We start from the raw sequence: 17,998 nt of genomic DNA on the forward strand, positions 1-17,998 counted from the left end.
AGCAGCAATTTAAGGCAAATTTATTTGTGATATTCTAGAATATTTCATTTTGCCTAAAAGTTATGTGTCATATTTTATCTTAATCTATATTTAAATGGAGAAACTAAGGCACACTTTTTCTTTACCAAAGCAGACAACCTATTAATTTGTCTTTTTGTCCAGTCTAAATTTTACACTCCACAGGTTAGCAAATGTTCAACATCTTCACTGACCTCCACACTTGCAAACCATTATGTTTAGCACAGCATAAGTGTTCCATATCTATTTGGGATTTAACAAAGAATTTAAGACCTTTGAAAATTTTAAATCTTCCCACAGAAAATACCAAGTTTTCTTTTTCTTTATAGATATTTTTATAGTCATTATGGTTTAAGAAATTAAAATATGAATTAAACATTAATGATAAAATTCAGAATTAAAACAAAACTCAAAGGAATAATTTTTATTTAATTTTTATTGTATTTTTCCATGACCATTTAGTCCCCTTATACTGCCCTTGGATGATTATTAATAATTTAAAGCTTTGGAATTTCAATAAAACTTTCCATGTTCACATTTCCTCTACATGAGTATTTTAATTTGGTCTCCATTTGTTTACTTATTAAGGGAAATTTCTTCTCAGATGCACACGAATTTACAGGTCAAAATCTTAAATTTCTATTTTTTTTGTATTTTTATCATCAAAGTATAAGATAATGAAATATCCCTAATTTAGTTTTGCATCCTGCTAAATAAACTTGCAGATCTTCCTTCCCGATGTAGTAAAGGTGTATCAGGGGAAGAAATGATCACCTTTGTGGTTGGTCTTCTCTGCCTCCTCCCCTTTCCCTTCTGGCTTTCCTCCCTGTCCTCCTCCTCCCTGTCCTCTTCCTGCTTCTGTCTTTGCTTTTCTTGTCTCTTGTTCCCCAACCAATAGCTTTGCAGTGCATCTAGAAGGTTATTACTACAACTTGCCAGTAAAGGTAACAGCTTTTTTCTCTTTGTGAATATTGCTGTGGCATTTTTCCGGTGTTGTGATTCGGTACATACCCAAGCTTGATCTTAAAGCCGCCATGAATACAATGGCTTCTCTCAGTCACTAATGTTTATTATAGAAATGTGCTGAACGTGAAACTGAAGAGAAGGATTTTAATTCTAAAATAATGACTTTAGTCTTATTTTAAGGAGTCTGTCACCTACTCTGATAGTGATTTGGCAAGGAATGCCAGAAAGAAGGGTAAAATCTATTTTTGTTTCTGTTCCTCAATGAAACCCCTTTTATAATAGCTACAAAATAGACATAAATAAAACCGAGGCCGATCAGGACCTGATTAGGTATTATGGATTCAAGTCTCTGAACATACTCAGGTGGATAAACTCAGAAATTCTGCCTTCAGGATGAAAGCACTAGTGCCCACCTTCCTCCAGAAGCAAGTTCCAGAGGAAACAGCGTGACCCCTCAGGTCACCTTTAGACCATCCAGATATTTCAGAATCTTTGGTAGTAAAGGAAATGTGATAAAAAAAATACTGCTGAGAACTGTGCAATGGTTCATTGTAAAATAAATTTCAGTTTGGTTAGAACAAGGGCAGTGGATGAAGAATAAGTCAGTATAGAATGATTTAGAAGAATTGAACTGACCACAATCTCTGTATTTTCTCTAGAGTCCTAAACATTATTCTGTATCAGGGAAGATAGAAAAAGAAAGCAAAATATACCTAAAATATAAATCATAAGCTACAGAGTGAATTGATTCTAAACATGTTTTGTATTAAATATTTAATTTTATACCCATCTGAATAACCCATACTGAATATTCTCTTATAGCAATAACTCATTTTAGTTAAAAATGAATACAATACATGTTTTTTCAAGGATACAATATCTGGACCAAATAACATTAATATATTGTTGCACCACAAAGCCAGATGTTTTAAATCCCTTTAGATGTAGCCCACATTTGAATAGCAGCAAGAAAATGGGAGTTTTCTAAAAATTATGTAATAACCACAAGATCAAAGCAAATAACTTTTAAGTCAGTATGGCCTAGAGCTCTTTCTTGGTACTCTTATACGTGGTTCCTTTTATGTAGAGTACTATTATATGATTCCACCCTCTAAAGCTACTAAGACAAACAACTAATTCTGAACAAATTAATTCAACAAATATTTACTAAGCATCTACTATGATACTAATACTATTCTAAGACATCAAGATATATCAATGACCAAGCCAGAATAATAAATTGTATTTGTCCTTATGATGTTATGATTCTATCATGGGAGATAAACAATAAACAATAAATAGAATAATGTAGTAGATTTGAAAGTGACAAATACTACATTAAAAGGAAAAAACAGATCAGAGATTGGTTGATCGAGAGTGCCATGGGTGTGTGTGGTAATTTGTAATTTTTTGTGAGGTGGTCCGAGTAGACTAATGGGTACTATATATTGCTCAGTTTGTTACTTAATCTCTCTCTAGACTACAACTTGGTCAGGACAAAGGCGATGAGTAAAGAATAAGTCTATAGAGGGTGAATTAGAAGCATGAACTGACCACAATGTCTCTATTTTCTCTAGAGGCCTAAATATTCTTTTGCATTAGGGAGGATTAAAAAAAGAAAGCAAAATAGCTACAAAGAAATCATAATACACAGAATTGAATTGATTCTAAAAATATCTTACCACCCATTTAAAAGTGGAATGGCTGAGTACATTTTCCGTTGTCTTCTTTCTTTCAAGCAGTATCATTCTGGGGAGAGATTAAGTAAATGGACTTCATTCAAAACACACACAACTATTGGTGTACTTAGGTAGGCAGACACATTTGGCACAGCATAGATTCCACTTACTTATTCACTAAGGATAATGTTAGAAAATGAGACTCAGGTTTGCTATAGATACAGCTACTGAAATTTCTACTGTATTCAATATAAGGCAGGCCAAATTCTCTTTGTGGTGTTGGTGCAGCTATCCAATAGTTGGAGCTGTGTTTTTGGAGGAACAAATCTATGTCAAGTGTATTAGCAGACTGAAAGCTGGTTTTCCAGACAAGTTGCAGATGAGCGTTGCCTGTGCATCGTGTGTAGTTTTAGTTTCATGCTTTGGCCACAGTCATTTAGATTTCCTCATGATGCATGGAAAGAAATGTTAGTAGCTAACATGAGAGATTTTCTTTTCAATTTTTTCCATTTTAAGGAAAGGTAAAACAGCAGTTTTACCAGTTAGCTGAAAAGCCTTCGCACATGGATTGAGAACTGTGCCAGGGCCATACTGAAGAAATGAACCACTTTTGTAGGCAGTGTCTAATTTTGTTTTATTTGTATGCTCCACTGAAATACTATGTATATTTTCTTCTTTAATACTTTCTCAGATTTCGATATGTTTGCAAAATTAATTGTTATGATATTTAGAATATAAACTATGATTGTCCTACAAGAGAGGAAGCAAACACCAAAAGAGTAATAGTTACAATAAGCACCCTAAAAAGGGGATTTGGAGGGCTCACTGTAAGGTGGATTGAAGAACAAAATATGCCAAATTCGGCAGGCTTGCTCCCTACTCACCTACCCCCCCTCCCACCCTCTCACAGAGCTTGAGGCCGAGGTGGAAAAATTTTGTCATAATATAAAACTGATCCCACTCAACTATTCTTGTTGGTTTCATGTGTGTCTAACTTCAAAGTTTGGGATCAGCTGAGGAAAGAGAAATGATAAACGTGGAATTGTTGGCATTTACTCAGAAGGGTCTAAAGAAAGAACTAAATACTCTAACCTCTTTGTCTCTCCTGTATGATGACAAACAGAAGGAAGGGAGGGATTTTCTTGGGAAATCCTCTGGAACTGAATCCAGCATCTGGGGCTATGCTGCGCATCGGTCAGGGCAGTGTCTGTGGTTTGGTCCAGAGGGACAAGTGGGGCTCCTCTGCGGCTGTCTCCTTTGTCCCATTAAGATTCTCTGCCCACTTTGTGAGGACACCAGCTGACAGCGCCATGCTTCTAGCCCTTCCAAGACTTCTACTGCTAGCACAGACCTTCACAACCCCAGGAGGGACTGAGGCCAGCTGGGGCAGGAAGGCCAAAGGGCTGCTATAACATTCTGAAAATTGTTCCACAATATGAGCTGCTGTGGTTGACACATCATTTTTCCTTTCTGGACACACAGAGGTCTAGACATCAGGGACATACTTGGCAAGAACCACCATGTGACCCATTTCCCTTTCATTCAAAACAGGGGTCCAAAGTGCACATCTTCTCTGGGAAGTTCAAGGAAGAAGGAAAGAAAGCTTCACATACTGTTTTTAAAATGAGTACATCAGTGAACTCACTTCTTCCTTTCCTCACTTACTCACATGTTCATCCATGCAGCAAATATATTTATCAAAGACCAATTATATGACACTGGGTGTGAAGGTAACTGAGATGAGGCTATGTCTTGTTCCCCAGGAGCTTACTGGCCAGGGGAGAAAAATGTATGAATAAAAGACTTAAACATTTTGTGACACATGAACACTTTATTTTTGCAAGGAAGACCTTCCATTAATGTCTAGGGAATGTCCAGCATAGGCTTGGGGACTTATATATTTTTCAGATTCTTTAGGTAGACCCAGTAATTTGATACACAAATAGAATCACATCTCTCCTGAGTCAAAGCTTTCAATATGGTTATTTTGATGAAGGCTTCTTTTGCATGAGTGTGATTATATAAAAGACTGTAGACCCAGGGCATGGCCCATCACTGTCAAGCAGCAGTTCTGGTGACTGGGACTCTAACTGTGTATCATAATATGATGATAGATTTGTTCTGCCATCTAGTGATTAATAACTGAATTCTTACAACTAAATATTACAGCACATAAGCTCATGAGCTTTATGAGAAGACAAATCTATGAGGGTATATAAGAAACACAGGACAATGAGTTACTGTCAAATAAAATTTGGTCAGATAAAACATTTCTCTGTAAGATACCAGTGCCAAAATGCTTGGGGTAATGACTTCACAATGGCTCAGTTCAATTTGTTAGACCATTTGAGTAAAGAGTAAAAGAATAAAAGTAAAAGAATCCTGTAGCTTGGGAGATACAACTGTAAGAAGTCACAACACTGTGGGAGATTGCAAAATAATGGCAATGCTATCAGCTATGTGCCAGCCCCCCTCAATTTTAGGAAAGTAAAGGAAACATAAGTAGCAAAATTACAAGTGTCACAATATTGTAGTTATAGAATTATTTTCCAGATTTCATTAAAAATATTTGTTTACCCAGGTACTTTAAGACCAATAATTTTTTTAAACTTCTAGACTTCCTGGGTTAGATTTACAATGTGTGTAGAGGAATCAGGAAGACAGTATAGACTCTCTCAGCCTGTCCTATGCAAATTCCTATTCTGTTATTTTTTATAATATTGTATTCATAAAATAATTATGTCATGACAATTTCACAGCAAATTGACGTGCTTTCTCTGACGTGCAGCTTCACTGCAAATTTTGCTTTCTATTTTACTTTTATTTTCACTTAAATAAACATCTGTGTGGAAAACAGAAGGGTCAACCTAATCATAAGGTGCACAACTACCATGTTCAAAGCCAAGAACGGCAGGACACCCTGTATTTTCCACCCAGAGTTTCTTTGTTCGTGTCTGAACGAAAGACACATTCAGAGAATGTGTCTTTCGTTCAGACACGAATAATGAGAGTTCACGGAGTTTTTGAGCCCTCTGTGATGTGCATGTGTTCTTGTGCGGGGGAGAGAAGGCAAGGTTTAACAGCAAATGTGGTTTTTCATCTCCTTGCCATTTAAAAGCATTCCAACTAACTTTCCACATCATTTTACATTTAATTATAAATTCCCAGGGGAAAAGGACCAGTGATGACTCAGAGTATAAAACTAATTTTTAACATCATCATTTAAAGAAAGAAATACAGTGACCCACTTCTTTGCCCTTTGGATTGAGGTCATGCTGTTTTCAACTTGCAGGAAGAAACTGACCTTCCAAGAGTTAGCACAAGTCTATTTATTCCGATCCTGAAGGAGTGGCGGACAACAGGATTAACTCACCCCAAAAGAGTCTGTCACAGATTTTAATGATAATTAATCAACAACATTATTGCACGTCATCTCGTTTATTGTTTATCTGTTGTTCATACTCTCTATTTTCACATATCTAATTATCTCATTGATGCAACTGAAATCTACATCGCAATAATAATATGGACTTCTGAGAACAGAACACATGTACCTTCAATATCTTGCACATGCCACATTAGGCACACACTTAGTACTTGCTGCTGGGTAAAAATCTGTGAACACTTTGTCCCCAGAGTGTGGGAAGAAAGAAGCAAGCTTATTGAATTTTTAGTGTATCTCACTTTTAGCCATTGGTATTCAGTGCTTGTGATTAATAAACAAAGTTACTAGTAGTTTATTTACTTAATGGAATTGTTTAATGGACTATAGATATAAGTCTATTTCTCTATAGATTGTGTTTTTTTTTGAATTGTTTGTTATGGAAGTACATGGCTTCAAAGTGGTTTTTGATCTAGAATTAACACTGCTGCCCTGGCTGGTGTGGCTCAGTGGATTGAGTGCCAGCCTGTGAACCAACGGGTTGCCAGTTCAATTCCTAGTCTAGGCACATACCTGGGTAGCAGGCCAGGTCCCCAGTTGGAGGTGCACGAGAGTCAACCACACATTGATATTTCTCTCGCTCTCTTTCTCCCTCCCTTCCCATCTCTAAAAATAAGTAAATAAAATCTGTAAAAAAATAGAAATAACACTGCTTATTTGATGTACAAATTTCTATTTATTTTCAAAGTACTCATGTCAAAAAGCATATTAAAATAGATTTATATCTTCCCTGGTTAGAATACCTTTAATAGCACTATACAGAGCTGTATACAGTATACAAAATCAATGTTGTTTTATTGATTAGCTATGTATTATATAATAAAAATATTTTGATGAAAATGAAACAGATTTAGACTTCATGCTCTTCTTATGAACAGCAAAGAACCAGGATGTACTGTCATTTTTTGTAGGCAATTTTGCATTTGACAAATATCTGTGATGAAAGACTAAAGGTGCAACGAAGTGTTCGTTCCATAGAGCAGTGAGAAGAATGTTGTTCAAGAAAAACATTCTAAAGCTAGGAAGATGGATGTGTGGATATCTGGGTTAATGCCTTTATTCTAAACTGAAATCATTTGCATTTGTATTTCTGTATTATCATTTGAGTCTGTTTATTGACAAATGATAATCTCTCATAAACTAATTTCAAATGCACTTTTAAAAAAATTTTGGTTTTATTTTTGTAAAGTCCAAAGTCAATGCTGGTGCAGTTAAGTTAATGAGCTATAATTTACTTTCATTCATTTATTTATATCCATTCTTCAAACACCTATTTGTTCAATGTTGGCTCTCCGCCAAGTATTGTGTCAAGCCTCAGAAATACCAAAATGAACAAGTGGTACTAATCCTTACCTGAGCTAATCCTTACCTTCATGGAGTTTACTGTCTAGTAAAGGAGATAAAGAAATAAACAAATATAAATAAGTACATTAATTTTAATCATGATAAATTTTACGCGTGCCATTATTTTTGCCTGTTCACATTTTAGTAACTGTCTAATTATCTTGCATAGAATAAAAATGAATGAATGGATTGATGCATAAATGAGTTATTTGAAGAGTTCTGCAAAGCATGTCAATTGGGTAAAAGAAGTCTACTTTTATAAGGTTGTCAGGGGAGAATTGGGGGGGCAGGTCACAAGTAAGCAAACCATGATAGTGGATTATGGGAGTCGAATATCAGGGAAGGAAAGGCAGTGCAGGGGGTACCAGGCAAAGGGATCAAATTGTGCAAGGTCTAGTGGGGAGGGCCTTTGGCTTTAGACAGGAGTTTTGAATTTAAGTAATAGGGAGGCACTGGAAGGAATTAAGAAAGGATGTGATCCACATCATGTTTTAAAATACTACAGTTTGTTTGTCAAAAATCACAAAGTTAATGATGTATGTGTTTATTTTCTAGTAAATGTACAGTAGAATTGCTATTACTATGTATTTATATATTTTTCAAATGTGAATTAATTTTTGGCCTAAATATATAAAATATTTGGCAGGTATTTCATGATAGCTTATAATAAAATATTGTTTTGGCCATGGCTTTCCTTAATTAATTTTGATGCAAAGGTAATTACTGCTTTGCTTGTATAAGTGCTGCATTTTGTTAAAATTTAGAAAGCACCTTTAGTTCTGGATGCCTAATGTAAATGTATTCCATAAAATAGGATACTGTCATTCTTTATTTAAAATTTTAAAAAAATTGGTATTTATCTGTAGAAGAGAAGGGAAGGAGAGAGGGAGAGAAATATCAATGTATGGTTGCTTCTCGTGCATCTCCTGCTGGAAACTGGCCCCTGCTGGGAACTGGTCTACAACCCAGGCATGTGCCCTGATGGGGAATCGAACCGTGATATTTTTTTTGGTTCTCAGTCCCGCGCTCAATCCACTGAGCTACACCAGCCAGGGCCAGACACTGTTATTCTTTTTTAACCTATGTTTAAAACTAATTCCAATAAACCCATAAATGTTTTGAAGATTTTCTTCATGGTATAAGAATACATAGTGTCATCTGCTGTTGACGGATATACTAATCTTAAAGTTTCTACTGAGTTGAAAGCCACAAAGGGTTAAAACCAAACACTAAAATTATGTGCTCTATTTAGAACCATTATTTTTCTCCTCCTTTCACATGGTTTTGTAAAGAGAACAAAAAATCCATTTGGCTGCTTGTCACCCCAAAAGCCAAACTTGTGAGGCACAAAAGGGAAGAGGTTTTATTCAGGTGCTATGCAGTCTGGGAGAATGGCAGGCTCATGCCTCAAAGCTCATCTTCTCAGTCAGACCAAGACAAGAGCAAGTGTCTGAGGTCCGAGGCGTTATGGATGAGACAAGACAAATTCACATGGACTACTGAGTCCTGTGGAGGAAAAGGGATGGCACAGCTTCTCTCTCAAGGGGAGAAAAAGCCTCGGAGCGCCTCAGCCACCCTCTCAAGAGGAGAGCGCCTTGACCCTTGAGAAGCTTTTATTGGGTTCAGTTTGCACAGGAATACAGGGTATATATGTAAAGCTCATCAGTCATTATCAGGCAGAAATGATTAAACAATATATAACATTCAAAGAACTCTGAGGGCTTATTCTGAATCAGGGTCAGATAGTTAAAGGGCCATAAAACTTTGGGGAACAAATTCACTTCCAGCTTGGACCCTTATCATTTAAATTGTGGGTATTTGCAAAGTAGGTTTCATAGAATTTTATACACTGTTTCTTAGGCCTGATCACCCTAGGGAACCCGGCCTTTGTAGCACAGGGCCGCACCCACCTCCAGCATTGTTTCAGGCTTAAGTCAGGCAGGGCAAGTAAGGCAGCCAAGAGATTAGGAGACTTCTTTCAGACAGAATGAGCACTGAGGCTATGTCAAAGCTGAGGGGTTAGGGTCCATCACCCCTTTTTCTATAGGCCCCCAACTCCTTCCTTTAGGGCCCCTTCATGACGGTGCCTATCTTAGGTTATCCCTCTTTTGAGGAATCTTATCCATCATTGGCTAACCAATCATCTGCCTGGGGCCAAGCAGGGTGAATAGAAAGGGGGCAAAGGTGCTGCCCCTACAAGGAAAATAAGCTTTGTCTCCTAAGTGGCTTATGGCCACAAGGTCCTTTATTCAGTCTTAGCCAAGGGGGATTACAGCTTCTGAAACCAGGCAGGGCAGTTCTCAGCAAGTAGCCAGCGTTTCTGCTCCAATTTAAAGTACAGTCCTTTGGAGCCCATAGGCAGAAACATCTTAGTCCCCATCCAGCTAGTTTAGGTTGTTCTTGGCTGCTATTCATTTCAGGTTCCCCCCCCTGGAGCCTATAGGTAGTCCCTGCACAGCCATGGGCCATGTGGCTGCTGGGGCGACATAGTCACAAGCTCCAGGGTGAGAGTGCATGAATGCACCATTCAGTGCATCACCAGGTGAGCAAGAGAGAGTGAGAGGCTCCCTCCTGGAGGCCATAGGCCACATGGCCACATGGCTAATGGCGAGAACAAGCCAGTTCATGGTATAAGTGCAAGTCATGAGCAAGCTGAGAGACATGAGCCATAGCATTTCTTTGTTCCACTGGGATTATATTAGTTTGGGTGTGGGACTGACCAGATGCTTTCTCAAAGTGACCTATCATCTTGCCAAATTTTGCATGCTTTAGGTGGGTCCACCTCCCAACCGACCTCTTCTTTTCCCAGGCTAGACTGATAGGCTTCTTTGGTCTAACACCTCTGCTGGTACCATTCTGACTTCTCTGGTGCATATGCCTGCCTTTCCCAGTCCCAATCCCAATCTGGGAATGGAGTGGGGGCTTTTTCTTTATTCAGTTGTCTTGCTAGCTTTTCATGTGCTCAATGTAAGAACCCCTGCTGCCATTTTGGCCTATGGGGAGACTCCCCTGGTGTTCTGGGGGGACTGTCTGCTGGTAACAGTTTGTTTTTACTCCTCCTTACTGACCTTCCCATGTTTTGTTATTTATACTTTCAATAATGAAGCTTTTTGGGAAGGTTTCTCTGATTAAGCATACCAACTTTAGATCACTTGTTTTCTTCCCCTATCATGCTAGGATATAACTATCGTAATCATTCTATTTTGAATTATGTATTGCTTTAGACGTAAATACTAAATAAAGTAAGTTTATCTATGTTTTGCATCCTGGGAAGTTACTGCTTAGCCCAGAATTTTTTAGAAGCCACAAGATTACTCATTTTCTGAATTTTTCCCAGATTCTGAAATTTCATACTACTAATATTCTTTTTTTGCTGTTTTTATTCTAGAAGGATATGGTGAAGAAATAGCCTGCACTCAGAATGGTCAGATGTACTTAAACAGGGACATTTGGAAACCTGCCCCTTGCCAGATCTGTGTCTGTGACAATGGAGCCATTCTTTGTGACAAGATACAGTGCCAGGAAGTGCTCGACTGTGCCGACCCTGTAACTCCCGCTGGGGAATGCTGTCCTGTCTGTCCCCATACAAGTGGGAGTGGAAAAAACAACTTTGGTAAGAATGCTTAGGGCCAACTCAGAACTGATCCAGTTGACTCATCCTTACAGTTGCAGCGGATTTTGCTCTCAGATTTCAGCAACTCAAGAGAATAATTAAGCCACTATTCAATGGTCTTATGGCTTAATGATTTTGTTCACACACTGTATCTAACATTAGTGGGAGAAAGATAGTGATTTCCTTCTTAAAAACCAGGGGAATTTTTGACAAAATTTTGAGTGGTTTTGTGTGATTTGACAATTCCTCATACCACTTAAGATGGTCATTTTTTACCAATCCATGCTGGATACCTCTGAGATATTTGTTGGGTTTTATGTGAAGTTGATTAATGTTCTAAGAGAAGATCTAGAAAAAATATTTATCTTCCCTGGTGCCAACTTTGTCCTTGGGAATGGAATAATTATTTCTGATGTGATATAGTACAACAGAATCCAATATTACATTAGCTTATAAATGCAGAATGCTTCTCGTGCTAAGAAAGACAAGAGAATGAATGTATATACTGCAGAAAACGATGTGAACTACTGCTTTTTAAAACTATTTTTTTAGAGAAAAATGCTTGTGTTTAAGATAGACTATTGTGTTTAACATAGACTGTGTATATGAAGTACTTACATGTGAGAGAAACAAGGTTATATTTTTGTGTTTTAAGGAACCAGGCAAGATGAAAGGTAAAAATCGTAGTTTAGTGAAGTGGTCATGAATGGCACCTTGTGTGCATCTTCATCAGGACAGTGTCAAGGCTTTATTTTTCACCTCAAACACCACTGCAAATAACCACAAGTACAATTAAGTATTCACCGGTATGTTTGTGGAAACATTACACAGTAATTTATCCATTCTCCTCTTGGATATCATTCAAAGGTAACAATGTGCCTTGAATAAACACCTCCATTTTTAGCAATGTGTTATGTATTAAGGGGTACATAATGGAAAGAATTAAAAACAGGATATATAAGGGCTACCTGAAGCAGATACGATCCTCAAAGAAGCCCCAAGGAGTGGGGTAGGATTAAACCTGCGGGGATACGTGGAGACAGGACATTGGGACAATGATGGCGAATATCGAAAACAAAGCAAAGCACACAGCTTCCTGCACACAGCTGGTGTGGGAAAGCTCAGCTCATCCCCAGATGGGTAATAATAATAATAAAGAGCTGGCAACAGCACTGATATAAAGATACAATAAAAAGGTATGTGAGTTTAACTAATATTATGTTATCAAGAACACATCGATAAGTATCACAGAACAGGTAAAAAATTGGACCAACAATTTCACCATAAACTCAATAAAGCTTCTTAAAGCAATTGCTTCTGAGAGAGAAGGCCATAAATTAGAAATACAAAAAAAAATGTAGTGATGAGAGAGCAGTAGGAGGAAAACTAAAATCGTGATAAGGAAAGGAAGGTGCAGTGGGAAGGAGCACAAGGAGAACCGGCACTGCAGGAAATATAGTAACAGACGTGGAAAACGGTGATGAGGAAAGAAAAAAAATACGGGATTTGAAAGGTAACAACACACATACAAAACAGGTAGGGGGCGTCTCAGAAGAAGAATCTCCAAAGAAGAAACACATTGCAAGGGAGCAGAACAAATACATATATAATAATATGATATAAGAAAAATCTTCTGAAGTAACATTAAACTTTAATTTTAATATTGAAGAGGGAAACCAAGTGTCTGAAAAAGTTCACCCAAAATAATTAACATTGAAACTTATCTTAATAAAGCTAGTAAACTTAAAAAAAGAGAAAGACTCTTTTGGGAAATCAGAGAAAAAAGAATATTTAATAATAAAAAACATTCTTTCTAAACTTAGAGATAAAACATGGATGTTCTTAATCACAACAGCAATTTAACTGTATTGAATGTACGTGAACAATTAGATAAGAAAAAAATGAGAGGTTTACAAGTTAGAAGAGAGGAGGTAAAGCTATCAATTTTCAGAAAATAAAATCGTGTATTTATAAAACCTAAGGGAATGGAGTGAAAAAACATACTACAAAAACAAAGATTTTAGTGAGACAGTGCAGTGTAAAATAAGCAAATTAAAAGGCTTACATTATGCAATTACATCATAGTATAAATAATGGTAGGAAAAAATACTCCTTTTATAATAGCAACCAATAGGATAAAATAGCTAAGGATAAATTTTACACAAAATGTTCAAGATCTACCTGGAGACAACTTTAGAACATTACTAATTCAAATGATGACTTTAATATGTGGTATATCTGTTATATTCTTGGTTAGGAAGATTAAAATAGGACAGTCAAGACTAGTGGCCTCCTGTTAGGAGTGAAATATGGAAAATAAGAGAAAGGGGACATGGAGGAAAGAGACTTCTTACTACATAATTATACACCTTTAATATATTTGGATTTGTTAATCATATGTGAATGGATAGCTTACTTAAAAATATAAAAATGAAAACAATATTAACTAAAATTATTTCATTATAATTTTAACTGTTAATTTTATAACTCAGGGAACTTGAAGTGTTATATAATAATATGAAGAATATTCAAACAGTGTCAACAAAATTTTTGAAAGGGATGTACTATTTTACCTCTTGTGTATGTATTGATCCAAAACAACTTTTGAATTCTGCTTGCTAGTGATAGGGGAATTCTGTTTAAGTTAAATTTGAACTCCACAAAAATACCTATTATTAAAATAAATATTCAGGAGATCCTTAAACACTGTTTCTGCATAAAATAACATTTACTTTTTTCTTTTTTATAGGTAGAGGAAGAAAGGTAAGTTTTTCTTTGCATAGTTTCATTTTTGTAAATGTATTCTTCATTGTAATACTATATGCACAGAAGTGTTTGAAAACCTTTCATAAATTATAAAGTACCATACAAATAGTACAGTTCAGCTACTTTGCTTATAGATTACAGATGCCTCTATTTTATTCACTTTGTTAATTTTTGTTTATAGATATTTCTTCCAAAAGATTATGAATTCCTTAAGAATTCAGACTATGTTACATAAACCTTTGAATGACTGCTTATCACAGTACTTATTATATATATACATATATATATGTATATATATATATACACATACATATATATGTGTGTGTATATATATATGCCCTAAACATATTAGAAATACAATAAATATTTAATTAAAGGATGGAAGGAACGAGGGAAGGAGGGGAGTGGAGGGAGGGAGAGAAGAACAAAGGAAGGAAGGACGGAAGGAAAGAAGGAAGGTCTATTTCATTGGGGGTTGTGGTCCCTCTTCCATTAGCTGAGAAGTAAAGATTTAACTAAAAGAATTATTTGAGCATTTTCACAAACACACATACCCTCCCCTTCTCTCCCTGTCCTCATCTTCAAAGTGCCTAAAATTTAATCGTAGAGACAAACCTTACACTCAAGAGGAAAAGTGTGTAATACCACCACGACCCTAGCATACTGGCGGTTTCCACACTTGACTTCTGGAAATAGGCAGTCCTACTAAGTGGAGAGAGTTCACTTGCCTTGGTTGTGTTTTCAGTTTTCTGGTTAACTTGAAAACTATGGGATCTGCTCCAGTATTACCCAGATGGGACGGGCTCAGGATTCAAGAGCGGAAATGAGCAGTCGTCCCAAATTTCAAGGCAATTGTTGGACAGATTAACTGTGAATTTTAATTGTCTTTACATTTGCATACAAGTGAACTTCAGTAAAGTGATAATCGGATATTCAGATAAAGCAATGCAATAGCTGCATGGCAAATAAAAGTGATGCTACCAAGGGGATTGCCAGACCACTTCTACATTTTTTGGTTCAGGGGGCAAAGCCATAGATTTGTCTTTAATTGAAATAAATATCAGTGAAGCTATTTCTCTTTGAGTGTATGTCAAAGGAGAAGGACCACAAGTGCCAGTTTACATTTAATTTATATCTGAAAGCTAGAAAAATGGAAATTTAAATGTTTGCGTACAGGCCTCAGACAAAATAGATAGATACATATATAGAGATGATCTATGAAATAAAAAAAAAAAAGAATACCCCTGGCTGGTGTAGCTCAGTGGATTGAGTGCAGGTGCAAACCAAAGAGTTGCCAGTCAGGGCACATGCCTGGGTTGTGGGCCAGGTCTCCCGGAGTGGGCATGTGAGAGGCAACCACACATTGATATTTCTCTCCTTCTCTTTCTCCTTCCCTCCCTCTCTCTCTAACAATAAATAAATAAAAAATCTTTGAAAAGTAAAAAAAAGAAGAACTGACTGTGAGAACCACCCTGAATTAATCAGTTTAATTTGTCTCATAATTGCCCAGCTTGCTGAGGGATTATGTTAGGCTCTGCCATTTAGATCGCTGCTTTTTCCAAAGGCGGAATCAAACAGCTGGGGGAAGGACACAGCTGCCAACTTAGCACACTTTAGTTATGTTCTTATTATTATGACTGTCACTTATTATCAGATGTCCTAAAAACATGAGAGCCGAGTAATGCTATAAAAATGCATTCATGTGTGGTTTATTTCAACATTGAGTTTTAATTATAATTTATTCATTTATTCATATTAACCACGACACAGTTCCTTTGCTATAACTCTGTAAAAGGCAAAGATATGGATGATGGGAAAGTGGAGAAAACACTGTGACTGTCTCCATGGTAATGGCATCTTATAACAGTGATGGGTCGTGTCCACATAGCCTTAACTGACAAGTAACCGACAAGATGGAAAATTAAACTGTGATTCTCATCTGAATCTGAGTACTTAAAAGGATATGAAATTCAAATTTAGTTACACTTTAGATAAATCATTTTACATAAATTAACTTACTCAAAGCTTTTATTAACAAAAGCAACAGATTCTTACTTTTGTGGCTTTTTCCAAAGTAGGAAGTATCATAGAATCATTAGAAAAATTTATTATCATAATCTGATGATGGAATACTTAAACCCATATCAAATATTGTCAAGAAATAGAGAGCTCATAATAAGATACCCAAATCCCCCTACAATGGAGCTAAGAAAGACATCGGCAGGTACATTGTACAGACAAAGAGCAAAGTGTGCATTTTTCTTGCTGGTCTCTTAGGATGGAGATTTCACCACCGTTCTTAGTCGGCTATTCTAGTTTTCTCATTTTGGCTAGAATAATTTTTCTTCCTTTTCTACTTGTTTTTCTAGACTTGTTCTAGAAAGAAACCCTTTTCCCCCCTAGCATCATTCTTATAAAGTCCTTCTTAAAATTGGGCACCGATTTGTATATCTTTTCTATATCCTTTATATTGTCCTTTCTAAACAATTCAAATTCTTTCAATATTGCAAGGAAAGCACTTACAGCTCTTAAAGGTTAATTTTTATTACCTTCACACTACGTTAACAATGGGAAGACCCAGTCTGGAAATTAGGAGATGTGGAAATGCGGATATAAGTCTGTTCTGCTTTGCTCCCTCTGCCCCTAGTCCTTTCGTAGGTTGGTTGACTTTCAGTCTCTTGTGTTCTACCTTGAACTTACTCATGAGAGAGTTGTCCCCTGCTTCTGTAGAGCCATTTCCTACTTCTGAATTCTCAGTCTACTCCTGACTTCCAGTGTGTTAGCTACTTTACCATTAGAATCAACAAGACTGATCCATGTATTGTTCTGCCACTGAGTCCGTCATTAAGATTATCAAGACTGTAAAATAACTGAAAATTTCACATCGCAAAATGTGTTCAGATGTGAGATACTGTTGTGGGAATATAATTAGATTGTGCATTTGGCAGTACAATTTGGTGATTTAAATTTAAAAAGATTAAAAATATGAATGATCTTTAATCCACAACTTTAACTTCTAGAGATATATCATAAAGTATTAATTAGAGATGCTACACAAACATTTATAAACAAGGATACTTATTGTAATGTTATTCTTAATTATACAAATGAAAGCAAAATCTAAGAGTAAAATGCTAAGGCTTCGATTAGGTAAACTAAGTTCAGGTACATGAAGGAAAACTCAGAATACCGGAATATTAACAGTGTTGATCTCCTGAGTGTTGAGTATGTTATTTAGTATAATATTTATGTTTCCTGTGTTAAAAATTTTTTCCGCTATGAACTCATATTATTTTTATAATTAGATTAAAGAATAATATAAGTGAAAGGAGAAATGAAATAGAGCTCATTACCCTTCCTTTTTCTACATTTTTGGATATAATCCTTAATGTATTTATTTTCTGCAATTGCCTAGTAAAAAGTGTTGATTCATAAGATATTAATGAGTATTAATATATTCATGAAGAATTTGTTCGCAACTTAAGCACGCCAAATGGAGGATGTAAAGGAAACATGATTATGACCTTGGGGAGACCATAGTATATAGGAAGACAAATCCTGAAATAACAAATAAAAGTAAATATGTAATAAAATAAAGATACATAAAGGTACAACTTGTTCAATATTATTTAACCTATGTACTTGACATCATGCTAGGAAAATACAGTTTTTGTGGTTCTAAAATTTAAAGAATCAAAAGAAATTCTTCATCAATGCCTTTTGTGTTTATTACATCTATTATTAAAGCAAATAAACCTGCTTGATTTTACTTACATTAACTTATGAGAGTTTCTTGTGTTATTTTTTATTTTCCTGTTCAATTAATATCTTTCTAAATATCTTTTCTAGATTTTCCCCTGATATTAAAATTATCTAATATTATCACATCTTTTCTTATTTTCTCTATTTTTCCCCCTAATGGGAGCACACTTACCTCTTGTTAATTCTCAGATTCTTCCATTAGTTTTACAAAAGGGTGATAAGTGTTTCAGGACTGGCATTTGCTAAGTTACCAAACAGTAGGTGGCCTGTACTAAGAGTGTGAAAGTTCACGTGTCCACATTTCTAGAATTCTTTTATATTTTTAGTATTTAGGTATCTTTTCCTGTGGTACTTTGACTTTACATCTTTGTACCACAAGCACTTCTTGGTCTAGTAAACTCTTTGGTT

At 36.0% G+C, this 17,998-nt stretch overlaps 1 protein-coding gene across 1 annotated transcript in view; it reads left to right on the forward strand.

Annotated features, from left to right (window-relative positions):
- Positions 1 to 17,998, forward strand: part of COL5A2 (collagen type V alpha 2 chain) — a 148,228-nt gene that overhangs the window by 61,345 nt on the left and 68,885 nt on the right. The window contains exons 2-3 of the mRNA XM_037043777.1: positions 10,838 to 11,062; positions 13,812 to 13,825. Coding sequence (XP_036899672.1) covers positions 10,838 to 11,062; positions 13,812 to 13,825 — 239 coding nt within the window. The remainder of the gene's footprint in view (positions 1 to 10,837; positions 11,063 to 13,811; positions 13,826 to 17,998) is intronic.

Source organism: Sturnira hondurensis, unplaced genomic scaffold (assembly GCF_014824575.4).
Source record: "Sturnira hondurensis isolate 20B ecotype Veracruz unplaced genomic scaffold, ASM1482457v3 Scaffold0004136, whole genome shotgun sequence".
Taxonomy (NCBI): Eukaryota; Metazoa; Chordata; class Mammalia; order Chiroptera; family Phyllostomidae; genus Sturnira; species Sturnira hondurensis.